Source organism: Daphnia pulex, chromosome 12 (assembly GCF_021134715.1).
Source record: "Daphnia pulex isolate KAP4 chromosome 12, ASM2113471v1".
Classification (NCBI taxonomy): Eukaryota; Metazoa; Arthropoda; class Branchiopoda; order Diplostraca; family Daphniidae; genus Daphnia; species Daphnia pulex.
This window is the reverse complement of record NC_060028.1, coordinates 2,252,006-2,279,562: the sequence shown is the minus strand read 5'-3', so window position 1 is coordinate 2,279,562 and position 27,557 is coordinate 2,252,006. Positions and strand designations below refer to the sequence as shown.

The 27,557-nt window shown below is 40.3% G+C and overlaps 6 protein-coding genes, 1 long non-coding RNA gene and 1 pseudogene across 15 annotated transcripts; 5 read left to right on the top strand and 3 right to left on the bottom strand.

The window, feature by feature from the left end:
• The first annotated feature begins 1,220 nt into the window (after positions 1–1,220).
• LOC124209423 (protein male abnormal 3-like) lies at positions 1,221–3,658 on the top strand. The gene is made up of 4 exons (XM_046607404.1): positions 1,221–1,992; positions 2,078–2,238; positions 2,700–2,834; positions 2,925–3,658. Exons 1-4 carry the CDS (start codon positions 1,739–1,741, stop codon positions 3,338–3,340), a joined length of 966 nt encoding a protein of 321 aa, XP_046463360.1. The 5' UTR covers positions 1,221–1,738; the 3' UTR covers positions 3,341–3,658.
• A 2,708-nt stretch (positions 3,659–6,366) lies between these two features.
• LOC124209419 (pancreatic lipase-related protein 2-like) lies at positions 6,367–9,193 on the top strand. 2 transcript variants are annotated; one of them, XM_046607400.1, is made up of 12 exons: positions 6,367–6,470; positions 6,558–6,808; positions 7,025–7,179; positions 7,247–7,366; positions 7,432–7,514; positions 7,580–7,643; positions 7,710–7,935; positions 8,008–8,246; positions 8,315–8,447; positions 8,524–8,647; positions 8,712–8,906; positions 8,987–9,193. In XM_046607400.1, exons 2-12 carry the CDS (start codon positions 6,574–6,576, stop codon positions 9,087–9,089), a joined length of 1,677 nt encoding a protein of 558 aa, XP_046463356.1. In that variant the 5' UTR covers positions 6,367–6,470; positions 6,558–6,573; the 3' UTR covers positions 9,090–9,193. The 2 variants fall into 2 exon arrangements, with proteins under 2 accessions (XP_046463356.1, XP_046463357.1); XM_046607401.1 differs by lacking the exons at positions 6,367–6,470; positions 6,558–6,808 and adding an exon at positions 6,883–6,903 and having other exon boundaries at positions 6,970–7,179.
• A 473-nt stretch (positions 9,194–9,666) lies between these two features.
• LOC124209422 lies at positions 9,667–11,297 on the bottom strand. Its single transcript, XR_006880900.1, has 3 exons — positions 10,939–11,297; positions 10,674–10,876; positions 9,667–10,609 (listed from the first exon to the last, which is right to left on the bottom strand). It is a non-coding gene; the product is annotated as an uncharacterized LOC124209422 (long non-coding RNA).
• A 278-nt stretch (positions 11,298–11,575) lies between these two features.
• Positions 11,576–15,703, bottom strand: LOC124209418. 3 transcript variants are annotated; one of them, XM_046607398.1, is made up of 6 exons: positions 15,613–15,703; positions 15,140–15,312; positions 14,675–15,081; positions 13,477–14,613; positions 12,922–13,418; positions 11,576–12,862 (listed from the first exon to the last, which is right to left on the bottom strand). In XM_046607398.1, exons 2-6 carry the CDS (start codon positions 15,266–15,268, stop codon positions 11,811–11,813), a joined length of 3,222 nt encoding a protein of 1,073 aa, XP_046463354.1. In that variant the 5' UTR covers positions 15,269–15,312; positions 15,613–15,703; the 3' UTR covers positions 11,576–11,810. The 3 variants fall into 3 exon arrangements, with proteins under 3 accessions (XP_046463354.1, XP_046463352.1, XP_046463355.1); XM_046607396.1 differs by lacking the exon at positions 15,613–15,703 and adding an exon at positions 15,386–15,564; XM_046607399.1 differs by lacking the exon at positions 15,613–15,703 and adding an exon at positions 15,425–15,564.
• LOC124209421 lies at positions 15,612–16,430 on the top strand. The gene is made up of 2 exons (XM_046607403.1): positions 15,612–15,932; positions 15,995–16,430. The coding sequence occupies exons 1-2, from the start codon at positions 15,848–15,850 to the stop codon at positions 16,219–16,221; spliced, it is 312 nt and encodes a 103-aa protein (XP_046463359.1). The 5' UTR covers positions 15,612–15,847; the 3' UTR covers positions 16,222–16,430.
• Positions 16,431–16,513: 83 nt separating this feature from the next.
• LOC124209420 (GTP-binding protein 128up) lies at positions 16,514–18,320 on the bottom strand. Its single transcript, XM_046607402.1, has 8 exons — positions 18,137–18,320; positions 17,902–18,067; positions 17,707–17,837; positions 17,391–17,630; positions 17,161–17,329; positions 16,951–17,080; positions 16,770–16,892; positions 16,514–16,700 (listed from the first exon to the last, which is right to left on the bottom strand). Exons 1-8 carry the CDS (start codon positions 18,176–18,178, stop codon positions 16,598–16,600), a joined length of 1,104 nt encoding a protein of 367 aa, XP_046463358.1. The 5' UTR covers positions 18,179–18,320; the 3' UTR covers positions 16,514–16,597.
• Positions 18,321–18,505: 185 nt separating this feature from the next.
• On the top strand, positions 18,506–20,850 carry LOC124209028 (annotated as a pseudogene).
• Positions 20,851–21,293: 443 nt separating this feature from the next.
• On the top strand, positions 21,294–24,632 carry LOC124209417 (membrane-associated tyrosine- and threonine-specific cdc2-inhibitory kinase-like). 6 transcript variants are annotated; one of them, XM_046607392.1, is made up of 10 exons: positions 21,294–21,310; positions 21,828–22,027; positions 22,191–22,268; positions 22,347–22,482; positions 22,550–23,062; positions 23,134–23,256; positions 23,321–23,516; positions 23,580–23,918; positions 23,982–24,095; positions 24,163–24,632. In XM_046607392.1, the coding sequence occupies exons 4-10, from the start codon at positions 22,411–22,413 to the stop codon at positions 24,372–24,374; spliced, it is 1,569 nt and encodes a 522-aa protein (XP_046463348.1). In that variant the 5' UTR covers positions 21,294–21,310; positions 21,828–22,027; positions 22,191–22,268; positions 22,347–22,410; the 3' UTR covers positions 24,375–24,632. The 6 variants fall into 6 exon arrangements, with proteins under 6 accessions (XP_046463348.1, XP_046463347.1, XP_046463349.1 ...); XM_046607391.1 differs by lacking the exon at positions 21,294–21,310 and adding an exon at positions 21,403–21,458 and having other exon boundaries at positions 21,542–22,027; XM_046607393.1 differs by lacking the exon at positions 21,294–21,310 and having other exon boundaries at positions 21,426–22,027; positions 22,191–22,258.
• The last annotated feature ends 2,925 nt before the right edge of the window (positions 24,633–27,557 follow it).

Genomic DNA, 27,557 nt, shown 5'->3' with positions numbered 1-27,557 from the left:
ATGGGCGCTCCGGAAGAGAGGAGGGTGATCATTTTTCACAGCTACTTATACACATATCATAAAAGAAGGGGTGGCCAGGAGAAGCAAAACAAAACAAAAATCTGAAAAAGAAAACTTAATAGTCTCTTGTTGTTTGGGTGTAAACATACTCGACACCCCCTATATAATCGGGCCCTGTCACAACTGTGAAAGATGGCAACATCAGCACATAGCCCCCAGAAATAAACGCTGCTAAACACACACACACACGCACGTCTATATACGAGTGTTGCTTGCTTGTGTATATATTAGTTATGTCCGTAATGGTGTACAAAACAGCTCGTTATATTCGTCTTGCACTTCCCTTGAGCACTGGCTGATTTATGATTAAAGAGCGGGAAACATAAGTTTAAAAAAACCCGTGAGTCGTGATGGGTGCTGATTAGTACAATGTCTATGAATGGTGACGTCCAGGAATGTTTCTCCCAACATCGGTGGTGGTCTACACGGCAAAGACGTGCACATAAGCAGTTGCCAAAGAAATAACAACGCAACGCCATCAGAGAGGAGAAACGTCAAAGACTTTTCTTTTTAGGCGCGTGAAATGTCCTGGGAGCAAAAAAAAAAAGTTAAATTTGTATAGGAGTCTATTTCGGTGTTTGGTGTGTGTCGACATGACGCGCGGGGGCACAGGATGTCATAACTTGATCTACTTTGAATCCATTACCCAAAAAGTTCTCATCTCTCCTTCTTTTTTCTTATATTTTTTTTAAAGACGGCAGGGCTGTGACGTTTGTTGGTGCAAGTATTGCGCAGGTGTTTCCTTTAACTCTGGGAGAGTCGCAAGCCGAGAGAGAGAAAAAGCTGTCAGGAAAAGAAAGGGGATAAAGGTTCTAGATTTTCCTGGCTGTGTAGAGTATATACTAGTCTGAAGTGCTGGTGTATGTACTCAGAGTATTTGGCCGTCATCGGACTCTTAAAGAGGATGTAAACATCTAAACAAGTTACCCAAACAACACCGGAAGCTGTTTGCGCGTAATTAACTGGACTCGTTTCTTTTTTTTTCACCCCCTCGAATTCGGTGCTGCGTGCAAGTGCCAACGAGCTGTTTATCTCTTGTGCACAAGCATTTAACACATTGTCTCGCACGCAATTGTTTCAATTTCCCGTCGTGAACCATTCGATCTTTTATTTTTAAGAAATATAATTATTCGATTATCGAACTCGATTTGGAGAGGTCGGACGGAGTTTACATGGGAAATTCAAGAAATGAATGGACACACATATACATAAATGAGCTTGACTTTCATGTTCGGTGTATGTATATACGAATAGAAGACGATGTTGCAAAAATGGGAAAGCGGCCAACAAGTTTCCGGAGGAGGAGCTTAACTCCGCTTAGAGTTTGTTCCATGCACCTCACTCACAAGAAAAAAGGAAAAAGCCGAGAAGCGCTAGCTAGCTGCCAACACAGGGACGTCAATGTGTCTCGTGTCTTGTGTAAAGTACACTCTCACTCTCTCTCCTTTTCGCCTAAAGAACACACAGACAGACGTTCTTCTTCTTTTTTAAAAGAGAGAGCGGTTCAACAGCCAATCAGAGCGCTGTGAGCTAAATAGACCTCATTTGAGGGAGAGGGACGGACACAGAAAATATAAAAAAGACCCGACAACTTTTTTGAGTTTTTTTCCGGTTGAGAAGAAAAATAAGAAGACGGAGGATCTTCCGAGAAAGAGTTCAGTGTCTCTCGGGATTCTCCATGAGGATCATCATGGACGGTGGTGGTGGTAGTAGTACTAGTCCTCTGCGTTTCGGTGTTAAGAAGATGGTCGAAGCCGGTGGTAAGCAGCGGTTGTTGCGGACGCCAAAGTGCGCCCGGTGTCGCAATCACGGCGTCGTCTCCTGCCTCAAAGGACACAAGAAACTCTGCCGATGGAAGGAGTGCCAGTGCACCAATTGCTTATTGGTCGTCGAGCGCCAACGGGTCATGGCCGCCCAAGTCGCCCTCAGAAGGTAAAATCCAATTCTTACGTCATTTTAAATGAAATCTCGTTTGAATTTGCCGCTCAAACAAATGTAATTTATGTGGGTTTTCCAGGCAGCAGAATTCAGAGTCGGGTAAAGGCGACGGCGGGTTGAATAATAAGCAGCCAAGCAAAGTGACCAAGAGCGCCGAGGCCATTCTGGCCCAGAAGAAACTCTACCAGAAGCATCTGAGGACCCTGCAGCAGAGCTCGCTGGCCAGGGACGTTCTGCAAAGTAAGACGAGACGAGTTCTCTATTAGAATATGTGCTGTATTGGGTAGCTGGTGATCCTCTTTCGCGTTAGAGACGTCCGTCGTCTTTTCGGATTCTCCAATTTAAGTGACAGCTCAGCTACAACACACGGGCCTATCTACGCAAATTCTATACAGGGGAGCTGGGAGCTTATATGTACATTTGTAAGAGAAGATATTGGATATCTTTGCGGTCAACCGGGTGAGTACGACAGGGTGGAAAAACCTAGGCCTATATATAGAGGGTGGAAAAAAAGGTCAAGACTTCATTAGACCGTGACATATGACCATGTGTTTTCTTCCCACATCCTTAACAAGACAGTTTCACCCTTTTTCCGTAATGTTAGATTATTTATGAGTGGACATTTCAGTTGATTTGAAAAAGAAAAAATAATAATAATCTTATATTCGCTTATTTCTGAAATTGCTCCGGTTGCTGTGCAGATTATCGACAGTGGGTTCAACGTGGGCACAACGGGTCTGCCATTTCGCCGGAAGGTGGTGAACAACAGCAGAATTCGGATAAAATCTCAGTGACTCCACCTCCGCCACTAAGCGAGCGGATGCGTAAGAGGAGAGGTACAAACAATTCCGGCCAGAAATTGAGAGTTTCTATTTGTCGCAGAAAATTTTAAAAATTGACTTTTGAACATTTTTTTTAATTTTTAGCTTTTGCCGATCGTGATTTGGATGCCGTCATGTTCCAGCGTGAGCAACAAGCCGCCGTCGAGCTTCAGCGTTTCAACATCAGTCCCGGATGCGGAGGTGATGCGACTCCGCCGCCGTCGTCACTCGGCCCGGCTCCATCTCCTTGCTGGAACGCCCTGCATCCGATCCGCTTTCACGTCCTACCTTTCCACCAGCATCTCATCCAGCAGCAGACTCATCATCCGCTCTGCCAACTGCCTCTGGTCGTCAAGACGGAAGCCAAGCCTTCGGAGTCGGACGATTCCGACGTCGAAGTGGACGTCATCTCCACTCCGTCTACTCCGCCATCACCGATTTTATTGCCCAGCGTTTCCAGCAGTAACACAAATAAAAGTAAAATCTCATTCTCGGTGGAGTCGATCATCGGCCGTCGTTGAAAAAAGGAGAGAGATGAACATCTCAAAATTCAAATAATATAGCAGAGCTTGAATGCATCCGCGCGCGCTAGTCTCTTTGTACATATCTAACTTTGATTTTGGCCTTCGCACTCGAACCCCACTTAATTATTATTATTTTTTAGGCTATAATTAATAACGTTGTCATAACCATGTTCTATTTTTATTTTCCATAAAATAACTCAAACGTCATTATGCAATCATGTCATCGGCCTATTTATTATATAACAAAAAATGTTCCGTATGCCACCACACAGTTTCATCGATATTGAATCAAATACATTTGCACTTTCTCCTATATACATGTCTATATACACAATTATTATTCAAAAACATTTTCGACACGCTGTAAAAATGTTGGTGGAATTTAGACAAACATAACAAATGACGCAGGACGGGGTTACAAAGTTATTCGGTTGAGACAGGCATGAGAAAAAGCGAGAAAAAAGACATGACGGTTGCGGGGTCGTATAAGAAAAAGGCCTATACACACGGAAAAACAACCTTACTCAGCTTTGTAACTCTTATACAAAATATGTTACAAGAAGGGGGAAACGTTATGAGTAGATAGAAATGTATCAAAAGCCGGAAGGAAAGTGTCATCGTTAACCTTTGGCTCAAAAGGGCATGACGAGAAACACAATCTACATAAGCCAAAAAAGAGTTGGCGTTTCTTATTTTCCAGGACGTCATTTGTCTCTGCTGTAGTATCTAAAACCCATTTTTGGTTAGGGGTAAATAATCTAGTTGTCAAAAATGAGTTTTTCAACTGGGCCAGCAGCACATCATGACTGATGAGTGCAAATATATACATTTAGAAGGAGGAAGTTGCGATTTGCTCAGAGTTACAAGTCACTTCCGCAGCGGATAATCACTGGATTAAATTATAGCGCGAGACGATGCGGGTGATCGGTTGGGAGATCGTCGCCACCGAGCTGAGGTGATGTAAATATTAATCACTTGAACAGTTACTCAAGATCACAAGGTATTAAAATCTACATCACAGCAGCTCAGCAACGTTTCGGCTAAACGCCAAGTGGAGAAATTGCACGACAGGAAATACAAAAAAAAATTGAATAAAAAAAAACCCGGACTGTTTGATATGTAGAACTCTTGGTGGACGGTCGACTCCTAATGGCCGTTCGGCGCGCTCTGACTCGACCATTTATATATCGACTGTGAATTGCCACCACAAAGAGGGAACGGAGAGGAGAAAGAGAAAAGAAAAAAATGGAAATGTAAAAAAAAAAACAAAAATAAATTTTCACATTTGAAATGTACAAGGAGAGTGAGGAGAGGAGAAGAGAAGGCGAGCAGTATGGCTACCACAATGGCAATCAATTGCTACTGCTGCTCTGCTGGTATATACAAATGAGCTCTTAATACACAACGACTCGCTGGCTAGTAGCTTGTAAGCCGATGCATCTGCAGCATGCGTGTAGTATATAACTTCTATACATACGAGCCGTCTGTTCCGCTTCTCCTTTAACGCCAATGCGGCTGGCTCCATCCGCCGATGGAGTCGAGTCAGCACATTTAGCGTTCGTGAAATCTGAAGCTCTTCTCCGGGTAGTCGAAAGAAACAGAAAAAACAAAAAACCTCTTCTTCTTCTTCTTCTTCTTCGCAGCACACAGCAGCACCATCATCGGATTCTCCCGTATAGAGTATTTGCCACTGTATACACAATTTCAGTTATTATTCCCTTACACAGACTGTAAGAGATTATTTCTTTTTCTCGCAACCAATGTGATATTAAATCATTGCCTTTATTATTTACCATGAAAATATATCAACACTCTCATGTCCGCGTCGCATATGCATGAATTATAGACCATGGTACAGCTGAAAGACTCTGCTGCGCATTTCTATTATTCATCGGCAATTAATTAATTTCACGCGTTCTTGATTCGCCCCCATCAAGCCATTTCCTCCTTCATCTCGTGTGTCCTGTATTTAATTCACGAATGTGTTGGAATCCTTAATGATGTCATAATTGCCTTTAGCCTTTAGTAATAGCTATAGCTATAAGCTAGTAGTACTGTATATATAAATATGTGGATTAGTCATCCTTTTACGGCACGGCTGGGACAACATTTTAAGTGATTCTATTATTCGGGTTTCACGTTTCGTTCGACTTTTTAAGTGGCCCTTCGACGCCTTGAAAATGTCTCGCAACTGAAACGTATAAATGACTAGCTAATACATGTATGCGCATTTTAGCGTGTTGCGATATTGGGTTTCAATACTACACAGGAGGATCGTCGTTATACAATAATTGTTGAGATTATAACTTTGCATCGTTTCATCGTCTGTGTAGACTTATGTGTGTGAGCAGAAAAGCTAGAGTGATTTTTTTTGTTTTGCTCCTTGTCAAATAATCGACTGTCTGGTCAAGTAAAACGAGACGAGTCGTATAATGATGATGCCATAATCACGTTAATAATTTTTTCCGCCTTCCATATAGATAATCGCACCGTCTTGTTTTCTAGATTTCATTTTATACTCAGTTCGGATGGGGTGATGATATACGAAAAGGTGCAGGTCAACGAGTCTTGAGTGATACGTAGATATTATTACAACAGTCAATATTTATTTAATTTTGGGTTATCTAAGGGATTTGCCGTGGGTGATATGAAACGACGTCGCAACATATCGAATCACTGTCCGTCACAATTGTTTGAGACAATAATATTCCAGATAACAGAAATAGCAAATTCAATTTTTATTTTCTCGATTTCTGCTGTTGCTAGGATGATTGAAACAAAATAGTTTGGAATAGAACATAGACGTAACGTTCAAAATTGTTGTAACTCACGTCTGAAGTTGTTAACCGAAATTGTGTAAACCGGAAAAAAAATTACTGACGTCTGGCCCTGATATAATGTGTAGATATTGCACAATGAGTTAACAGGTTTTTTTCTTTCCCCATATCGCATTTGTTTGAATAGCAGCTTATGCTGTCTGGATGAGCCGTTGTAATTTCAAAGGCTGGGTTGTTTACTGATCGATGGAAAAATAAAACGTAAAAAATAAAAATTCCTATGGTCTATAAATACGAGCGACGTTTGGGGTTCGTGAGCAGACCACAGGAGGTTGTCATTCAGGATAACAGTATGTGCCTTTAAATAATAATTTTAAAAAATCAGTATAAAGTACAGCATATTTATTTCTTTTTTGTATTTGTATTTCTTTCGACAGAAATTTGAAAAAAAAAATGACGACTGCATCAGTGTGGATCATCTCCTTTGTCTTTCTCGTATTCACCGGCTCGGCCCTGACCGGACCTTTGGCCCGCGAGTCGTGTGTCAACGAGTCCAAGAATCGAGTGTCTCGAGACTTCCGCGCTCTCATCAAACACGGCCGTGATTACCACAAGGATCTAGTCCAGAAGCAAGAACCACGCACCGCTGTCCTTCAGACAGCAGATGTCCAACAGTTGGATTCCAAAAGTGAGTGTCGAATGATCAATTTCATTGAACAAAAGTTCGACGCAGAGTCAGAAAGTATAATCCTGTGATGTTTCGTTAGTTTTGTTCCAATGCGGGTATTTTTAATTTTTACATATTATCTTTAAATTGTTTCGAATCTGTTAGTACTTGTTATATAAAAGGAAAATTCCGGAAAATTGATAATAGAATTATTTTTATTATGGCCGGAATTATTAGTGGAGCCAATCACTTATTGCTATGGAGAGATTGGTTGCATTGTCATCGATGATAGCTGGTATGACCCCGTCCATCGCCCAATCAATCAGGAGCCTCTGCCTAGAGAAAAGATCAACACGCGTTTCATCCTGCACACTAGACAGCGACCTACCCAAGTACGAGGATAAAATTTTTTTAAAAAATAATGCTTAACGATTATTTGCTAATAATTTCTAAATTTAGGACACCATGCTTTACGCCAATGATTTAGATTCAATCAGATACTCAACTTTCGATCCCACTAAACCTACCCAGTTCCTTGTCCATGGCTTCATTGACGACGGAACTGTGAGATGGATGAAGGTAAATTTTGTTTAAAAAATTATTTTCAACTTATTTTCTTAAAGATTTAATTAAAATTCCAATAGAGGCTCACCGAAAATTTGCTGTCCCATGGGGATTATAACGTCATCATTGTCAACTGGGGAGGTGGTTCTCTTCCAATGTACAGGTATGGAAATCTGATAATTTTTTTTTTTTTAGTTCAAGATTACAAATACCTTTTTTTCTTCACAGCCAAGCCACTGCCAACACACGAGTTGTTGGACTTGAGATAGCGTACATGGTCAACACTATGATTGTATGTTTTTACATTTTAATTCAGCTAAAATTTATTCACCAACAAATATGACTTTTTTATTGGCAGACTCATTTCGGTGTTGATCCGGGAATGGTTCATTTGCTCGGCCACTCTTTGGGAGCTCACACCGTTGGTTATGCAGGTGAAGGTATTGAAGGACTCGGTAGGATCACCGGTCTTGATCCAGCTGAACCTTATTTCGCTGAAATGCCGTCACATGTGCGTCTGGATCCGACTGACGCTAAATTCGTCGACGCCATCCACACTGACACCAGAACTATTCTCCTTCTAGGTTATTCGTTTTCTTTTCATTACTTATTTAAAAAAAAATTCACTTGACTCTGATCTGACATCTTCTATCCAGGTTACGGCATGCTGGAACCAGTTGGCCATTTGGACTTTTACCCCAACGGAGGACGTGACCAACCTGGTTGTGATCCTGTGAATATTCCGCTGGACATGATCACCGAAGACATGGTCACCGGTGGCCGAGAGCTGGTCGCCTGCAATCACTTGCGCTGCATCGAATTTTTCATCGATTCACTTGTGCCCGGTTACAACTACGTCGGTTACGAATGCATTGACAACGACGCATTCCATCGAGTAAATTGATCTGATTTCGCATTTAAATAATTGTGGTTGTCTAAATGTTAATTGGATTTCAATCAAAGGGCGAGTGTCACTCGTGCGGAGCCGACAATTTGAATTGTGCCAAATTCGGCATGGACGCTGCTCTCTATCCGACGCGCGACAGAACTTACGTGCATTTATTGTTCGACACTGGCAAAGATGTTCCTTACATCAGTAAGTTGTAACTAAATCAATGTAACTCCTTTGGCGATATTTAATTTTTTTTTGTTTTTTAATATTATCCATATAGAGTACCATTACAGCATTAAAGTAAACCTGGCTTACCCGCCGGAAGCTGAAGCTTTCGTCTATGGTACAATGCGTATCTCTTTGTATGGAACACTTGGGCAGCTGATCGACCTTACCATAGCCGAGTATGTCAGCTAAATTGACGCAATATACAATTTCTAATAGTGCTAATCATCATTCTATAATTAGGAATAGCCAACAATTTGTTCATGGAGCAGACACGTTCCTGATGTTCATCGATTCTTTCAACGTGGGCAACATCCAACGCGTCGAGTTGTACTGGAAGTATGACGGCACTATTTTCAATACCTGTGGTCTGTTCTGCAACGATCACATCTACGTTAGAAGCGTCGAAATTTCTGAATTGAACAACTACCCAGAATCGTAAGTTTACCTGTTTTCAAAGGGAAAATGATGTATCGGTATATTTTTGTTTGTCTGATTCTACTACGTACAAATAATAGGAGCCGATTGGAACACACGTACAAGTCGTGCGTCGTTGGTGCCGATTACGTCGACATGAAAGACAAGAGCTGGGCTGAATTCTACCCCACTGCCTGCGTCTAAATTTCGAGGTGAAATAAATAAATCAAGAACGGATTTTTAATGCTTTCAGCGTATAACGACTTTTCCCTTTTGACGAAAAAATAAAATAAAATTAGTTTCTTTAATGGGCAATTTCTGTATGTATTTCTGCGCAGTTACTATAAATGAGCGATTTGATAAGTTACATGGTGTCAGCGGCTGCCCACGCGTAATTTCTTATCGTCAATTGTAACCTGCGTGATAATTTTATCTTCTGTAAATTTTTATCTTAAGTTATAGACTATGGATGATTTTATCGCTGTCTGACTGACTATAGAGGTTTTATTAATATCCGCATTCTGGCATCATTCATCATTGGTTTTTAAAAACAAAAGCTAAATAACTATTTCAACAGCAAGAAGAACTATCAATAGCATTGAAGAATTAGTCCAATTTTTATAAATTATCCGCTTCGGACAGGAAATTTAAATTTCTTTTATCTTTTATTTTTCTTCATTCATTTTTTTACATTTATATTCAACCATAACTATATAGCAGCGTCTATTTTTTCATATTCCTAACAAGCATTAAGATGTTTTATGATAAAAGTGCTGCAGCTCTTTTTTTTATGTGACAATAATTAAAATTTCTGGCTTTCCCTAATTTTGCCAATGTATTGTTTGTTGTAATAATCAGTGAAATAATTTAATAAGTATTACTGCTACAAAATTGATTTGTAACAATCACGCAACTTTCTCCTTCATAATAATGAATTTACACTCTTGAGACTTGAAAAAAAATTCTCTTTTGAAATGTGTGTTTTTTTTCGCCAACGTCTTAGGGAGTAACTTAGGTCTACTTGGAATGAGAAGTGATTGTGACATGGTGATAAGACAGTTCACGTATGACGTCAATCATGTCATGGTCCTAGGGGGGAGGAGGGTTGTTTAGACTTCTTTTTAGAAGGATATTTACAAACAGTCACAAGCCGGAAGAGGATTTGTGAGGATTTGGGCGAGTTATGAGTTATGACTTATGACTTACGTGAAAAGAATTGCAGGTACGTATGAAACATGTCTTGTTACTAGAACGCGCGGAAAAAGAAGTTAGAAGGCTGAAAATTTTTTGTTATTGCGTAGGGTTTTTCCCGTTCCAGACGACTGCGATTGGTTGGTGTTTAGAGTGCGACCGCTATTGGTGAGGGATGAACGCAGATTCTCGGCCGCATTCATCTGCGTGCGACATAAACTGTCGCTGGCGTTCAATAGAGACGCTTCAACGGAAGAGTTGGGAGTGGGCGGAGTGAGAGGACTCGTCCGGCTGCTGGTACTAGTGGACGGTTCAACAAGGGGAGCAAAAGAAACGGTAGAAAGAGCTGGAGTGACAGTAGTAAATGGTGGAGGAAGAGGAACTTCGCTATTGATATGAAAGGAAGTTGCTGATGCTGAAGGTCCAGTGGCTGTACTCTGAGTAGAACCGGAGGCGTGAAGTTCCAGTTCTGCAGCGCGATGGCGTAGTTCCTGATAACGAACTCAAAGTCTTTCGCACTGGTCGAGTAATGTCTAGAAATTTAAAGCGAAAAAATCAAGTGATGAACACAGCTATTAAGAAACAAATGACACCGACTTGATAACGGCTTTGAAGGTTGCGTTCCCGTTCTTGTTCACTGCGCTCTACAGTCGGTTCGGTATAGGATTCGTAACTTGAGCAGGACCTCGTAATGTCGAAGGGCTACCTGATTGAGACAAACTTGCACCGGACACAAAGACAGATGTGGCCAAAAGTGTTGAATATACTATCAGTGAGTAGCATATCGTATAGTGACATATCTAAACAACAAAGAGGAGTTTATTAATTGGTTTAGTGATAAATAACAAAAAAAAAAAAATACCCGAGTTTCTACTTTTCATTGGCTGAACTACATTTGGCAAATGGTTGGAGAATATTCCAATCCCAGAAATACAAGGCGCTGTCGGTGGTTCTCACTCGGGTGGAAAGCAAGTGAAGCAATAACTGTGACCATATTTCACTCCCTCCCTAGAATGGCAAAGAATAATTTTCACAAAAATGGTTTACAGACAAATAGTCAAATACCAAACACAAACTTGCCAGATATGTCTGAATGTAATGTCAGTGAGGATGGAAAGCAATTCATCAAGGAGTAAGAGGAAGTCCAGTCAAGGTGGGCACTTATTGGTCAGTCACATTGATGTTCTGATCACCACATGATGAAGCTTTTGAACTTAAAAAATGATAAGAGAATGATATTAGTTTCTCTATCGAAATGTACATTTGTCAGTTTACTTACTCATCTGGACTGTAGACCATAAGAAATGGAGATCTTGGATTGCTAGAAAAAGTACGTACATCACTGTAAAAGGGAAGATAACTATTGTTTAAGGAATAAGGATAACATTTTCAACTAACATTCAGTAAAAAAAATCGTTTTTCAGAAGAAAAACATGTAAGTGCAGCCATGCTATTCCAATTTTCTTTAGTTTGCAGTTATTAAAATGTACCAGATGCGGGACGCCTGATTTTACTTTTATTATGTTGATTGTAAATTCATGTCCGAGTTTTTCGAATTCGAATACACTGTAATTCATTAATACAGCGACAGGGGAAAATAAAAAGGTGATAATGGAACCGTTACCGAATAAGAAAAACGGTCATTAAAAAAAAAAATACAACTTGGTTTTCTCATGAGGGGAATAACTCGAAAATCAAAAAACAAAAAATGAAATAAATAATAGCATCATCAGTCTAAACTTTGGAGCAAACGCGTTTGTGAATGATCCAATCTTTCTTCTGGCAGGTAGCATCACAATAATGAACTGACTTGCAACGCCCACATCTCTTGGCTTTTGTGGTCACTCGCTGGCAGCTGGTGCAGATATGTTTCTTATGCGGAATCTCTTCCGTTCGTATCTTTTCTCCAAGAGACTTGGGCTCCTTCTTGCGCAACAATTCCATCCAAATATCGGAAATAGAACGAGGGCGATCCGAGTAGCAGGGTGACAGAAATGTTGCCAACCAAGGACTGTTTTCTCCGTAAGGCCAAAAGGCAATGGGTCCATGTTCCTTATAGTCTCTGCTAATCTTGGTCGAATTCAGTCGCAATATAAAGCGAAATAATTGGCTCGTTTCTGAACTACAAGTTTGAAAACAGGAAATCGATTTGACCTCCTGGTTCGCTTCATCCAAGTAAATCTGGTTGAATTCGGCCACGACTTCTTCAATGGTCGATTTCTTCTTAAGGATGAGTTTAGGAGCCAAACTGGAGTCAAAGGCCGAAAGCATCAAAACCGGATGTCCGTTTTCATTGGAAACAATGGGGAGGTGGGCTCTAAAGTACCAATCCGGTTCATTTGATTCGTCGTCTTCTAGTCGCGCCTTCGAATTTTCGATCATGAAGAATGTTTGGTTTTCCTTGACCACAAAATCAAACAAGCGAGCTATTAGGCGTCGAATTTCATTCAATGATGAAAGATCGGCCGATGTCTGGATAAAATCGAACTGTTGCTCAAGATGAATGGCCAAATCATTTAAGTGGAAGTTGCTAAAAACTGGTTGAGTTCGAATATTGAACTGGGCTGGCCAAGGCTCGTTCACGGCCTTTTGAAGGAGCAGACGAAACTCTCCAGGTCGAGTCGGCATAGCCACCACAGTTTCGGCGATGAAAGGATGCGGCACGGACAATGCCAAAGTTTGCGAGCCAAAGGATTGGTCCAGAACTAAAGTGATGTGATGGGCAGATTCACAGGGAGGTTGACGATCCACGAACCACATAAGACCAGGAACGAATTGCAAAGGTCCTATAATTATACTGAAGTTAATAAGCCATAATTGTAATGTAATTAAATCGCTAACAAACCTTCTTCCTCTCGTTCATCTTTGTAACAGCAACTTATGACGATGATGTACTGACATTCCTCCTCCAAGCAACTCACTACAGACATGGACAAAGTTTGGTCCAAGGGCGGTGGTTCGATAAGTTCGTCAGGTAAAATGGATCCAGGATCAGCAAAAGGATGTGACTGGGTGAAAGGTTCTGATTGAAGTGAACGGACAGGGCCTATGGGAATGAGTGGCAATCCTGTTTGAATGTCCACGATGACTCCGCTGTGCGTTTCGCCCAATCCATGATCCGAAATGAGTGGAAAGGACACTGTAACCCATCCGGAAGTACGATCCTTTTTAAACCGCAATTGAACATTATCAATGTAATGGGCTCCTCCAACGCACTGAGAAAGATCGAGCGGTTTATCCATCGACATGTCTTCATAGACGTCGTGGGGTATCAATGAAAGGCGGAGCTTCGGAGGACCCATTAAATTTGATTTAGCCTCGTAAAAAGCTTTCGTCTCTATCCTAAAATGATAGGTGAATTTAAAACTAGCAATTATTAATCAAATGAGAAAATTATTACCGATCGAAAGGCACCGTGGTCCAAAAGAGCGAAACTATTGGGAATTCGTCCAGGACTTGTTGGATCCTCCTCATGGCGCTCGAGTCGAGATGGGCAGCTCCAATCAAAGGAAATACGGAAAGCCACGTCCATTGGCACAACGTTCTCCAAGCCAACAAATTTGAATCTTCAAATTCGTTCAATAATTTTTGAACCTGCCGCAAGGCATCGCATGTTGTATCCATTCGCTGAGCTGCTGATCCAACCACGTAGAAAAATGTCATGGGAGTGTAACATTCCAATGGTGGTTGACCCGGTGAAAAACAACGTCGAGCTAATCGTGAAAGCCATGGGCGAAACGAAGAGACAAAATCGAGCTTCAAGTTCTTGTAGGAATGGGTTCTTTTCAACGTGAGGCAAACGGTTGTTCTGGTAAGTGATTCGGGTGGAATTGAGGCGCCAATAGGAAGCGGATCAGCCAACCTCAATCCGTAGATGGTGGGCAACATACTGAGTGGTGCGCAAAGAGCTTCTTCCAAGTAACTGACGACAGTAGGTGCCAATCTTGTCCAGGTGCTCGTTTCGAGAAGCACAACGGATTCGGGCTCCTGACTTAGTATTCTACCAGCAGCATTGAGAAGATTAGCTAAGCCAACTTCATCCGATAGTCCAGAACAGTCGATGGCGTCAAATAATTCTGTTAAAGAGTAGCACAGTTCAATGGGATCTCCAAAGTGAAAGACCCACTTGATCTTTTCCTTCTTCTTTTGGTAAAGATGTAACCGTGTCTGTAGTACACCTTGGCAGTAATAAGTTGCAGCGCAGCCCTCGTTGGCTTTCAGAGGATCCAGTTCATTGTTCAAGGGAAGCGGAAGGTAGCTATTAAAAGGACAGACGGTATGATGCACAATCCAGCGTTTCGTTCTGGGTTCCAGCATGGTAGGATTGATGACTTTTCTTTTGTGACCACTTGGAATGTCACTTTCCAATTCAAAGAAAAAGTTGTGCACTTCAAAGACTATGGCAGTTTTGAGCTCTTGGGGGAAATGCTCAACTACCATGTGGTCCACAATATCTCGGATTAGCTTGGCATTTCCCTCCACTTCTGTTAAATCTTTAGGGAAACTTGAGCGCCAGCCTGCCAGATTTATTGCAGTCCTACAAGTAAAAAGCATAAATCAATATCACACAAATTTAACTTTATCTAGAAAATATTAACCTTTCAGAGAGCTTAGTTTCAATATTGTTATCTGTTTTCTTTGAATTAATGGAAGAATGCCATTCCTTCCAAATATTTGTGATGGACTGGAGGCACTTGCTGGGATAAAGTTCAACGTTTTCAGGCAGATGACCATTTATCAAACTCTTGATGTCATTCTTGAATCGCACACAAATGTCTTGGCTACTCCAATAAACTCCATACCAAACTTCCCAAACATATTCAAGGTCTTCATTCTTCATTGGGTCAAAGGTTGGAGATGAGATGATCTTGACAATCAATATGTTCCGTGCAATACTAGCCAAATTATTATCATTTATGTGATAGTGCAGCTGTCTAGGGTTCAACAACTGAGACACAGTTGTTTGAAAAGCTTTTTGAAGATCCTCACAGCTCAAGAACAACACCTGTTACAGAAACGTGGATCATGACTTGACATCAAACATAACAATGTAATCTTCATACCTTGATATTTGTAGCTGCCGGCCTAGATTCATAGTCTTTAAGTACATTTCTAGACCTTGTTTTTCCATAAGGAAAGAAGGTGGGAGGTCCAGTCTCAAAAACAACTCGGCGTGCTGGTGAGATATGCATGTCGCAAATACTACAATCACTACATTCAAATTTCGAACACCACCCTATAAATAGAGCAAAAATGAACAGTTGTTTACCAGTAAGGCAGTGATAATATTATCAAGCTCGAATCCTCACTTAGGTTATTGGCTTATTGCCTATCGAATGAGTACCCACCGACGAAAAATCACCTCTAACATCCCGCCCGACTAATCCAACACTATTCATTTCAACATGGCCGCCGGCGCCATGCCAGACCTCATGGCGGCAAAAATTTTAAATTCTTCAAATTCAACTGTTCCCCAACAAGATTTTTAAATTTCTCTTTGTACATCTGACTTAAAAGAAACCTAAATTTATCGTACTTCCGGATGGGTTACAGTGTCCTTTCCACTCATTTCAGATCATGGATTGGGCGAAACGCACAGCGGAGTCATCGTGGACATTCAAACAGGATTGCCACTCATTCCCATAGGTCCCGTCCGTTCACTTCAATCAGAACCTTTCACTGCTTTCACTCAGTCACATCCTTTTGCTGATCCTGGATCCATTTTAGCTGACGAACTTATCGAACCACCGCCCTTGGACCAAACTTTGTCCATGTCTGTAGTGAGTTGCTTGGAGGAGGAATGTCAGTACATCATCGTCATAAGTTGCTGTTATAAAGATGAACGAGAGGAAGAAGGTTTGTTAATAACGATTGAATTACATTAAAATTATGGCTTATTAACTTAAAATCATTATTAGGACCTTTGCAATTCGTTCCTGGTCTTATGTGGTTCGTGGATCGTCAACCTCCCTGTGAATCTGCCCATCACATCACTTTAGTTCTGGACCAATCCTTTAGCTCGCAAACTTTGGCATTGTCCGTGCCGCATCCTTTCATCGCCGAAACTGTGGTGGCTATGCCGAGTTGCCGACTCAACCTGGATTCTATAGCTCTGATTAAAACGAAGTCTAAACTCATTTTATAAGTGCGGCATCACTGTATCAGTTCAAGAATCCCTCCCTTCTCCTTAATTTGCATATCCTCCGAACCAAAAATTTACATAATCCTCCGACCAGAAGTACTTTCTTCATTTTTTGGGTTGTTTCTTCAGCTTAATTTCAGTTATGCTCATCGTTAAGTATTGTATAACTGTAATCTTATAACACACTAAACTAACTGATGTATGTTGAAAAAGTTTCAAATTACTAAAAAAGGTAAAAAAAAAACACTACACAAATTTGTAGAAATAATCCTAGGAAAACAAGGAAAAAGGCATATGGAAGAGAAACAATTCACTTTATTCATTTCTCCTGTATGTTCCCGGATGACAGCTGCTTTGTCTGTCGCTTAACAACGTCAAATTAAACCTTTTTGACAATTTGCACGACATCCTCGTCGTTAAGAACGTGATCCTTTCCAACTTTCTGTGGCTGATGCTTCACGGAAGATCCCCATACCAAAGCACTGGAAATTCAAAAGTAAAACACCAGTTAATATTTATGGCCCGAAAAAAGGCGTCAAATATAATGTTACTATTTGAATTCCTTGAGAATAGTGCGATGCAGTTTGTTACAGAATTCCTCCATAGTGCACCTATCAGATTGCAAAACGACTGGGGCATTGTAGTCGGGCAATTGTCCTTTTGGTTTTGTGTAACTAAAAGAAAATAAGAAATCATTAGATAAGATTTTCTTACAGTTTCAAACTGATGTACATTCGCATAAGTTTGAGGTATTGCCACATCTTCTCGAGAAGGTCGTCGAAATTCCATTTGTGATGGGCAGAGATGGGTACACAATGGGGAATTTTGTAAATGACATCCAATTCTTCGATGCTGATTTGGTCTGTGGAAATTTTTTGAAACAATTAAACCAATATTCACAAAATATGAAAGAATATGTGTAAAATTTTGAAAATGTCGTGCCAATTTTGTTGAGTAGGTAGATGCAAGGGATGTAAGCTCGGTTTCCCTCGATAATGTCAATCAAATCATCGGCCGTGGCGTCATAACGAAGAGTCACGTCAGCATTGTGGATTCGATACTCGGACAAAATAGTTTTGACAATGTCCAAATCGAGCTCGCTTTGCGGTACCTTGGAAATAAAATAAAACGTGAAAACTCTGTTCCTCATTAATTGAATAGAATGGAATTACGAGAGTTTGGAGATTGACACCACCCTTCTCCTTCCTGCGGAAGCCGATATTGGGCGGCTGTTTATTGAGACGAATGCCAAAGCCTTCGAGCTCACGCTGAATAATCTTCTTGTGCTGCAGAGGCTTCAGGACATCCAGCACAATAAAGATAAGGCTACAGGTTCGGGCTACAGCAATTACCTGCCGACCACGACCTTTACCATCCTTGGCACCTTCAATAATACCAGGCAAATCCAGCAACTAAAATATTTAAATGGAGAAAAAAGAATTAGACCAATAAGACAATGATTGGTATTACAGCAACTGCAATAAATACCTGAATTTTTGCACCCTTGTAACGAATGCAGCCAGGGACTGTTGTCAGTGTGGTAAACTCATAGGCTGCCACCTCTGAATAAACTCCTGCCAAGGTGGTGAGGAGTGTACTTTTACCCACCGAAGGAAAACCTGGTTGAAGAAACACATAAAAATGACAAACTTTACTTTATTGAGGGTCTATGATGGGATTTACCAACAAATCCAATACGGGCATCTCCCGTTTTAGCAACATCAAAACCTTCACCAGGCCCACCTCCACCTGATTTTGGTGTCAGGACTTCTCTCCTTAGCTTGGCCAAACGAGCTTTGAGCAGACCAAGATGTTGAGCGGTCGCTTTGTTTCGTTGAGTCCTAGCCATCTGCAAATGCAAAAACAGTCCATCGTTACCAGGTAACCTAAATAAATGTGTCAAGTTTGGCAATCATACCTCGGCTTCGATAGCCGCGATTCTCTCCAAAACTCCACTCATTTTTCAATAGTTTATTGGTTATTCCTAATCTAAACAAAAACAAAAGATCAAAACCCGAAACTGGGAAAGAAAAAAGCCTGGCACGGCGGTGAATCCTTAGCAAAAAAGAAATGTGACAAGACAATTCCGTCGTCTGCTGATTTCAGCGATGCCAGATTGACTTCAAATCACTTACGTTTTTCATGAGAAAAAAAAAATGAAAAACTATTAGCGGTTTTTTCATAATAATCTTTACATCAATAATCATCAATAATCTTCACACACCACAATGATCTAGTCCAGAAGCAAGAACCACGCACAGTTGTCCTTCAGACAGCAGATGTCCAACAGTTGGATTCCAAAAGTGAGTGTCGATTGCCGAATCATCCTTTACCATGGTCGAATGATAAATTTCATTAAACAAAAGTTCGACGCAGAGTCAGAAAGTATAATCCTGTGATGTTGCGATAGTTTGTTCCACATATCATTGGGTATTTTTAAAAGCCAATTAGATCTTTTATTATTTTAAAACTAGGATAAGGCAAATTTCCAATAAAATTATTTTTATTTCGGCCTGAATTATATTAGTGGAGCCAATTACTTATTGCTATGGAGAGATTGGTTGTATTGTCGTCGATGATAGCTGGTATGACCCCGTCCATCGCGCAATCAATCAGGAGCCTCTGCCTAGAGAAAAGATCAACACGCGTTTCATCCTGCACACTAGACAGAGACCTACCCAAGTACGAGGATAAAATTTCAAATCAAATAATGCTTAACGATTATTTACTGATAATTTCTAAATTTAGGACACCATGCTTTACGCCAATGATTTAGATTCAATCAGATACTCCACTTTCGATCCCACTAAACCTACCCAGTTCCTTGTCCATGGCTTCATTGACGACGGAACTGTGAGATGCTTGGTGAGATGGATGAAGGTAAATTGTTACCTTTAGATCCACTTTTACTTCAAACATTTATTTTGTTTTAATTAAAATTCCGATTTTAGAGGCTCACCGAAAATTTGCTGGCCCAAGGTGATTACAAAGTCATCATGTTAACTAGGGAGATGGTTCTCTTCCTCCTCCTATGTACAGGTATGGGAATTTAATTTATTTTTTATTTGAGTTAAACATTAAAAATACCTTTTTCCCGCTTTTTTCTTCATACAGCCAAGCCACTGCCAACACACGAGTGGTTGGACTTGAGATAGCGTACATGGTCAACACTATGATTGTATGTTTTTACATTTTAATTCAGCTAAAATTTATTCACCAACAAATATGACTTTTTTATTGGTAGACCCATTTCGGCGTTGATCCAGGAATGGTTCATTTGCTCGGCCACTCTTTGGGAGCTCACACCGTTGGTTATGCAGGTGAAGGTATTGAAGGACTCGGTAGGATCACCGGTCTCGATCCAGCTGAACCTTATTTCGCTGAAATGCCGTCACATGTGCGTCTGGATCCGACTGACGCTAAACTCGTCGACGCCATCCACACCGACACCAGAACTATTCTCCTTCTAGGTTATTCGTTTTCTTTTCATTACTTATTTAAATAGAAAATTCACTTGACTCCGATCTGACATCTTCTATCCAGGATACGGCATGCTGGAACCAGTTGGCCATTTGGACTTTTACCCCAACGGAGGACGTGACCAACCTGGTTGTGATCCTGTGAATATTCCGCTTGACATGATCACCGAAGACATGGTCACCGGTGGCCGAGAGCTGGTTGCCTGCAATCACTTGCGCTGCATCGAATTTTTCATCGATTCACTTGTGCCCGGTTACAACTACGTCGGTTACGAATGCATTGACAACGACGCATTCCATCGAGTATTGATTCATCGAATTATATTACTAGCCTACTTTTAATTACTAAAAGTTTATTTGAACGAAGGGTGAGTGTACCTCGTGCGGAACCGACAACTTGAATTGCGCCAAATTCGGCATGGACGCCGCTCTCTATCCGATGCGTGATAGAACTTACGTGAATCTACTGTTCGACACCGACAAAGATGTCCATTACATCAGTAAGTTGATCTGAAATGGACAATAACCCTTGGACAAATGTTTAATTACTTTTGAATTCATTCTTAGAGTAGGCCTACCACTACGGCATTAAAGTCAACCTCGCTTATCCATCGTAAGCTGAAGCTTTCGTTTATGGCACAATGCGTATGTCTTTGTATGGAACGCTTGGACAGCTGATCGACGTTACCGTAGCCGAGTATAGATCTATTTCAGCTAAAGCTGCGCAATGTGCACATCCTAAAATGCTAATAATCATTTATTCCATAATTATAGCAAAAGCCACAAGTTTGTTCATGGGACAAACTCATTCTCTTTTTTCGTCGATTCTTTCAACGTGGGTAACATCCAACGCGTCGAGTTGTACTGGAAGTATGACGGCACTATTTTCAATACCTGTGGTCTGTTTTGCAACGACCACATCTACGTTAGAAGCGTCGAAATTTCTGAATTGAACAACTATCCAGAATCGTAAATCATTTACAAAAAAACACGATATCGATGTTCATTTTCAAAATTAATGTTGTTAAAAAAATATCTTTAGAAGTCGATTGGAACACACTTAAAAGTCGTGTGTCGTTGGTGCCGATTACGTCGACATGAAAGACAAGAGCTGGGCTGAATTCTACCCCACTGCCTGCGTCTAAATTTGGAGGGGGGGGGGGGCAATAAATAAAAATCACGAACGGATTCTTCGCCATGGCACTTAATGTTTTCAAGCATGATGATTTTCCCTTGACGAGAAAAAAAGTAACTTTTTTAAAGGTGCAACCTTTGTGTGTTTTCTGCGCAGTTATATAAATTAGCGATATCATAAGTAATATTGGTATCTATACTGTCCGACTTGCGTCATTTTCTTATCATCACTTGTAATATGCGTATGGCAAACCCGAACCAGTCAACACTTTTATCTTCTGTTAATTTTTATCTAGAGCTAAAATATGGAGGATTTCCCCTGAGCCATACTTGATGCTGCCCTGATTTTGATAAACACATTTACACACGTTTTTTTGAAAACACAAAAGTCTTAGTTCCACATTCGAACTGGAAATTTCTCTGATCATTTTTTTTAGATATTGCTTCAAATCTTTTCTACAGCTATACAGCGTCATTCGGTATTTATAAATTTTTCTAAAATTTCTACGATAACGACCCTTAATGCTCAATGATTTTTATATGACAAATGACAAATAACAGCTTTAAAATTATACCATTATTACGTGCAAGTGAGCACCATTTCCCTCACATCATTTGATTGAGAAGGTTAAGCTGAAAAAAAATTAATAGATTATATTAGAGCAATAAAATTTATGGGCTTCGAAAAATTTCTTGTTAATTTATTTGAGGAAAAGTGAAGAAACGCAACGTGGCAAAATCCGATTTTTTGTTTTTTTAAAGAGACGCCAAAAGTCTCACAACTACGGGCAGAAGCCTCATCTGTTTTACTAGCGCCATTTTTGATAATATTAACATTTTAACAAAATAAGTTAATCATCAAACAAGAATAGTCAGAAAGTAATGTTAATAATAATTTTGTTTATTATCAAATATTTATTTTGAAAGAATAAGAAGATAAATTCAATGTGAATTAACAAATATAATTTTGTCCGCGGCGCCATCTATGAGTCACAGTTAACACTTGCCGATGACGCTCCTTCAAAAACAACATCAGCCCGCCTGTTGCTTCTCGCTGAAAAAGTTTCTTTTCACAATATCCTTGTTTCTTGTTTTTTACTGAAAAAAGAATCACATGCTGTTATCGTGGTGAATTTTTCAGGATTCTTAATCTGCTGTTAAACTTCCAAAAAAGTCCATGGATCACGTCTTGTGAGGTAACTTTCCCCAACAACCGGTTACGTTCAGAGGCTTGTTGGTTATTGTTACCTAAGTTCGTGTGAATATTTAACCATATTCATGTTGGTGAACTATTCTTGCATTGACACCTCTTATTCTCATCTTCATTTGGTTAATGGATTTTTCTTGTTTAACCTTTAGTGAATCCTTCTTAGTGCAACAATACCAAATAAGGACAAAGTGAAGCGTCTAACCCAATGTCCAAGCAGGTGCAATTTGGTATATTGTTATTCATTATTCCTTGTTTGAGATTAGAATACTGTTGTCAGCATTAACTTATCTTATCTATATATTTAGATGAAGTTCTAAACTTGCCTCCTCCCCCAATTACATCGAAAAGCAATTTTTTATCCTCAGACAAATGGACTCGAAATTTGTAACTCCGAGGCCTGTCCCCCAGTTCAATCTCATAAATACATTTTCCACAAAAAAGGTAACATTTTTAGCTCAAGTCCAGTTTTTTCTTTGAATTTTTGTAACACTTTTTGTCAAATTTTCAGGAAAGGACACTACCTGGCCATAAAAAACGGGCACCACCAACACCTACGCCGATTATTTCGGCCTATTATAGTTGCCCTGGCCCCCAAAAAGCTCACACAATCTCGTTCAAGTCAAAATCGGATTCTGCGCTGATTAGTAGCCCACATTACAATCTGTCGAAGGAAGACACGTTCTTTCGCCAATGTTTTGAAATCGAGGCCAACATCGGCTCTGGATCTTTCGGCGACGTGTTTCGTGTTCGCAGCAAAGAAGATGGTCGAATGTACGCCGTCAAGCGATCACGAGTGCCGTTTCGCGGGACTACAGATCGTAAAGAGAAGCTGGAGGAAGTTCGAAAAATGGAGTCCCTCCCTCACCACCCCAATTGCGTTCGTTTTTATCAGGCGTGGGAGGAGAACCAATTTCTCTATATTCAGCTTGAGCTTTGTCAGTCCAGTCTGAGTGAGATTTCTGAAGAGCAGCATGAGCTACCAGAGCACCTTATCTGGGACTACATGATTGACTTGCTCTTGGTATTTGAAAAATTCCTATCTGTTAAATCATTTTGACTGGCTCAATAATAGTTTTTCTATTTTCAATTTAGGCAATTCAACATTTGCATGACAATGACTTAATTCACATGGATGTTAAACCTGAGAATATTTTATTATCAATGGAAGGTGTTTGTAAGCTCGGGGATTTTGGGCTCGTTGTTAACCTCAAAGAAGTGAGTCTAATGAAAAACTTGACGTTGTAACAATAATTTTTATTTTTCCATTTCGTTTGACCAGAATCTGTTTGACGCCACCGAGGGAGATTCAAAGTACTTGGCTCCCGAAGTCCTGGGAGGAATTTTCTCTAAAAAAGCAGACATTTTCAGCCTGGGAATTACGCTGCTCGAACTGGCCTGTGATCTTGACCTGCCGGCCAACGGCACTTTGTGGCACGAACTGAGACATGGTTCTCTTCCTCCCACCATCACCAGACGTTAGTGACAACTATTCCATTTTCTCCAACTTCTTGCAAACTAACCCTTGGTTTCGTTTCTAGCAGACTTATCCAAAGATCTGAGTGCCGTGATGGAAATGATGATGAATCCAGACGCTTCTAACCGTCCGTCAGCCTCTCAACTTCTGGAGCATCCTTTGCTGCGTTCCAGAAGGCGATGGAGGTGCCTTAAACTGGGCTGGCAAAACGCCCGCCTTTCATTCCGCGCCAATTTGGTTGAGCTATTCTTCCGATTATTCCAGCTCTTTTTGCTCATCTTCTTGCCCATACGCGCTCTGGCGCGTAAATGGCGCAAACCGGACTTTGGCTCGAAGCCGTCCACGCCTGTCACACACCGGCCACAACCCTGCAACTTCGCCAACGACTTTTCGTTCTCTGACGGTAGTACTTGAATTGCCATCAATTTTGTCAACTTCTGTCTGATTGAATCAATTTTCTTTTTAGATGAAGTGAGTGATTTATCTTCTGCAGTAATTAGTGGAAATGACAGCACTCTTGGGCGTCCTCTTAATGACAGTTCACCTTTGCCACAAAACAATAGCATCGAACATAGGGCTGGTATGTTCACAAGTTACTTTTCAGCTTCACCCAATAAATGTGGTAACTAATTTTCAATCATTTTCAGATGAGCAACCAGTAAGTTCTACACCTTTGGTGTTGCGTGGCGGTCGTTCTTCACGCCATTCTTCTCTAAGAAGATCCATCTTCAGTCGTCCGACTGATCACGACTCGGCTGATGATCCGCCTTCTAATAATATGTCCTATGTCACACCCAACAAACCGATTCCACGGAAGTTGAACGATTACTTTGACGCAATCGCATCGGATTCGGATTGATTCACATGCTAGTGAAGGAAACAAATTTGGTGTGGGAAAATAATCGTAAACAAATATATACATTTCTAGCGTTTAGTAATCTAGTCGCTCGTGTGTTTCGCCCGTTCCTTGCTATTTATAATCGCCCAATGGTTCATCATATTTTTTTAATATGTTAACTTAGACTTTATAATAATCAGTGCTTCATTGTAAGAAAAAAGTGAACGAAAAATCATCAACATTACCGGAAGTTTGCAAATACACGTTTTTAAACCGTTACGTTTTTGGAAATGTTACAGCTCATGTTTTGTTCGTGAGCCCAACAAATGCAGTGGGTCCTTACAGGAGTGAACCTTTTTTGCTCCAATGGTGATACCTAGGTCGTCCATGGGTCGATAGCGCAACTGGTCGCTATCCTAGTTCTTCTGAAAGTACACGAAACATCTTGGAATTGATCAAGTTGGACATCTATACCGTAATTCTAAGACATATATATACCAGAAGGCCAGTGGAGGTATCGAACGAATTGGGTGAAGGGCCGTGACGGCATTTCTGGCCACCGCCGCCACCCTGTTCCAACACAACAACCTTAACGCATCCAGCGAAGAAGAAGAGGAAGGAGTCGTTCTCCAACCAAATTCATCCAGCGCCAAACGGATAACGGCCAGCATCAGCAGCAAATGTTGGGTGCGGGTGAATAATCACATTATGACGGCCAGAAGCCCGGAAGTCATGAGAGCAATCAAGAAGAGGGTCAGATCATCCGCAGCCCTTCGGTCAATACATCTGGCGGTGGGTACGTGTTTGACCATCAATAGTCAGCCGGTCGTTTGATCACGAAGTAAGATTCGTCTGCTTCTCCTGCGTCCTGGATCCTGGTAAGGAGTGTTGTCCTGTGGGGAATTTCTGAGACAAAGTTTGAAAGTTCGCACCTTCTTCTCCTCCCCCCCCCCCCAAAAAAAAAAAAACCGTCGCCACAGTATCACACGGGCTTTATGGGACTACGTATTTCTTAATTTTATTATTGTATGAAAGCAGAGTCGTCAAACCTATGGATACTGCAGCCATATGGCGGGGATTCTCTCAGAGATGATGACATTTTTACGGGGTCTGTAACTCTGTAAGCCACCCCTCCAGCAAACTCTATTCCGCCTCCTTATTTCCGCCATCTAATTATCCATCTATTGAGTAAAGAATAACTTCATTTGATTATTTTCGCCACTTTCTTACCAGATAATAGTATAGTCAAATTGGGCCAAAAAACCCCAAACAAATTATTAACAGTTATTTTCGTTCGTGAGCACTGTTTATACCATTACAATATAGTTCTGTTCAAAATACCCGTGAAAAATATCGTGTAGGACATGTTAAAAAGTGATTTGATTTTTTTAAAACCCATGTAAACACAATTTCTGGTGAAAATAAAAGATTTAAAAAATATGAAATTGTGGTAAATCTTTCATTCTCTGATTGTACCAATTTTGGTGCAATTATGAATAAATTTAGTGTGCAAAAAAAATCGAACGTAAAACCAATTTTTTTTCCGCGCGAAAAAGTGTCCGTTTTTAACAGAGCGCTTATGGGAAAAATGTTTTTTTTAAACAGTATTTTCATGACATCTTAGCATTTAAAATCCCCCCCCCCCTTGGGTTCATTCGATAGCTAAATAATCATTCCATCACAATCATTCGTATTTTTTCCAAGGGGACATTCGTATTGAAGATATAGGGGAGACTGGAGTATACCGGGACACCGGGTCAAAAGGGGCAGTAGGGGGAAAAATAGTAGATATTAATAAAATTAAGAAAAATTTTAGTATGTTATTTCAATACGTATATTCTACTTTGGCATGAAATTTGGTTGAGTTTTGTCAATAACTGTATGAGTTATTGACAAAACTAAAAAAAAGGTTTTTTAAAAGTTATTTTTGTTTTCGCCATTTTCGCCATAGATAAATCATTTCTTGATCGTTAGGAACAAATATTATAATTTTAGATCAATTAGTTTAGACAGTATTAACTTTTTTAAAAAAGTGTCTAAACCGGGAAATCGGGACAGCTGTTTTTGACTATTTTGTGACAGTTACGGGCCAATCAGCGTACAGCATTTTAAAGAGGCTTGATTTCCTGACCTGGCAACGCAGGATATCCTACTACTCCATTAGGGGTTTTGTTTATATAAGAAAAAAGGTTCATTAACACAATAATCAAATTGAAACATTTATAAACTCAAAGAGTCTATGCAGAGGAACACTTTTTCAATTTTTTTTCAATTTTATTAATGAATTTTAAGGCGAAAATGGAGGACGTCCCTCACCACCCACCCCAGTGTCCTCACTTACCCCCCAAAATAGGCTCATCCCATAAATCTGAGTAAACTTTAAAGGTCTTTTATGGGGAAATGGTTCATTATTAAATTATACAAAAAATATGGGGGGTACATTACAATAAGGAATACATAAAAATTTTTTTTAAAGAAATTAAATGATTAGTTTGGGAGATATAGGGGGCAAACGAAAACCGTCGCGTCTTACTCCAGTCTCCCCTAACCGATATTCTAGGCCCTAATTTTGCATATTTTCCCAAGTGTTTTGTATTAGTGAGTAACACACCGGTGATTAGCACAGCTGCACAGCCGCTACCTGCTAGAAGGGGCTAGAAGACCAGCACTCCAAGCGGGTGAGAAAACATTCTTATAAAAGCCCTTACCAGCTAGTAAATGACACACCCACCAGAAGGATCAATAGCTAAATTTTGCAAATGGTCATCGAGGGCTTATGGAAGGATTCAACGTTGAGCGCAGTAACCATCCATAGGTTTGATGACTCTGATGAAAGACATTTGTGTTAATTTTGAAATAAATGTATGTTAATCTTTAAGACCTGTCCTATTTTTTAATATTTTTTCGTCGTCGATCGCGTTATTGTAAGCTTAGGAAAAAAATAAGAAGAAATGGAGGTAAGGCGCACCTCTATTTCTAGTATACAGTGGTGGTCCAGTTATAGAACTGGCCTGTGCGCGGTTCTATAACCGGGTGATTCCATATCCAAGCACTTGATCCCACCGCCATCTACGGGGGATATTCAATCGCTACTGAAAAGGCATACGCCATAAAGACATCAGTTTATTTTTCAAATATAAAGCAAGAATAAAGAAAATACTTGACTTAACGATGAAAAACACAATGCAGAGTTACACATTACGA

What these genes read in the sequence shown, in the direction of transcription:
- LOC124209423 (XM_046607404.1), top strand. Translation starts at nt 1,739, where the DNA reads ATGAGGATCATCATGGACGGTGGTGGTGGTAGTAGTACTAGTCCTCTG. An exon ending in GCCCAAGTCGCCCTCAGAAG is followed by an intron (nt 1,993 to 2,077) that starts GTAAAATCCAAT and finishes TGGGTTTTCCAG; the next exon opens with GCAGCAGAATTCAGAGTCGG. An exon ending in GGCCAGGGACGTTCTGCAAA is followed by an intron (nt 2,239 to 2,699) that starts GTAAGACGAGAC and finishes GTTGCTGTGCAG; the next exon opens with ATTATCGACAGTGGGTTCAA.
- LOC124209419 (XM_046607400.1), top strand. Translation starts at nt 6,574, where the DNA reads ATGACGACTGCATCAGTGTGGATCATCTCCTTTGTCTTTCTCGTATTC. An exon ending in CCAACAGTTGGATTCCAAAA is followed by an intron (nt 6,809 to 7,024) that starts GTGAGTGTCGAA and finishes CGGAATTATTAG; the next exon opens with TGGAGCCAATCACTTATTGC. An exon ending in CAGAACTATTCTCCTTCTAG is followed by an intron (nt 7,936 to 8,007) that starts GTTATTCGTTTT and finishes TCTTCTATCCAG; the next exon opens with GTTACGGCATGCTGGAACCA.
- LOC124209418 (XM_046607398.1), bottom strand. Translation starts at nt 15,268, where the DNA reads ATGCATATCTCACCAGCACGCCGAGTTGTTTTTGAGACTGGACCTCCC. An exon ending in ACCACGGTGCCTTTCGATCG is followed by an intron (nt 13,419 to 13,476) that starts GTAATAATTTTC and finishes CTATCATTTTAG; the next exon opens with GATAGAGACGAAAGCTTTTT. An exon ending in AGATGAACGAGAGGAAGAAG is followed by an intron (nt 12,863 to 12,921) that starts GTTTGTTAGCGA and finishes GTATAATTATAG; the next exon opens with GACCTTTGCAATTCGTTCCT.
- LOC124209421 (XM_046607403.1), top strand. Translation starts at nt 15,848, where the DNA reads ATGTCTGTAGTGAGTTGCTTGGAGGAGGAATGTCAGTACATCATCGTC. An exon ending in AGATGAACGAGAGGAAGAAG is followed by an intron (nt 15,933 to 15,994) that starts GTTTGTTAATAA and finishes AATCATTATTAG; the next exon opens with GACCTTTGCAATTCGTTCCT.
- LOC124209420 (XM_046607402.1), bottom strand. Translation starts at nt 18,178, where the DNA reads ATGAGTGGAGTTTTGGAGAGAATCGCGGCTATCGAAGCCGAG. An exon ending in ACAAGGGTGCAAAAATTCAG is followed by an intron (nt 17,631 to 17,706) that starts GTATTTATTGCA and finishes TAAATATTTTAG; the next exon opens with TTGCTGGATTTGCCTGGTAT. An exon ending in ATTCTCAAGGAATTCAAATA is followed by an intron (nt 16,701 to 16,769) that starts GTAACATTATAT and finishes TTGAATTTCCAG; the next exon opens with TGCTTTGGTATGGGGATCTT.
- LOC124209417 (XM_046607392.1), top strand. Translation starts at nt 22,411, where the DNA reads ATGGACTCGAAATTTGTAACTCCGAGGCCTGTCCCCCAGTTCAATCTC. An exon ending in ATACATTTTCCACAAAAAAG is followed by an intron (nt 22,483 to 22,549) that starts GTAACATTTTTA and finishes TCAAATTTTCAG; the next exon opens with GAAAGGACACTACCTGGCCA. An exon ending in TCGTTGTTAACCTCAAAGAA is followed by an intron (nt 23,257 to 23,320) that starts GTGAGTCTAATG and finishes TCGTTTGACCAG; the next exon opens with AATCTGTTTGACGCCACCGA.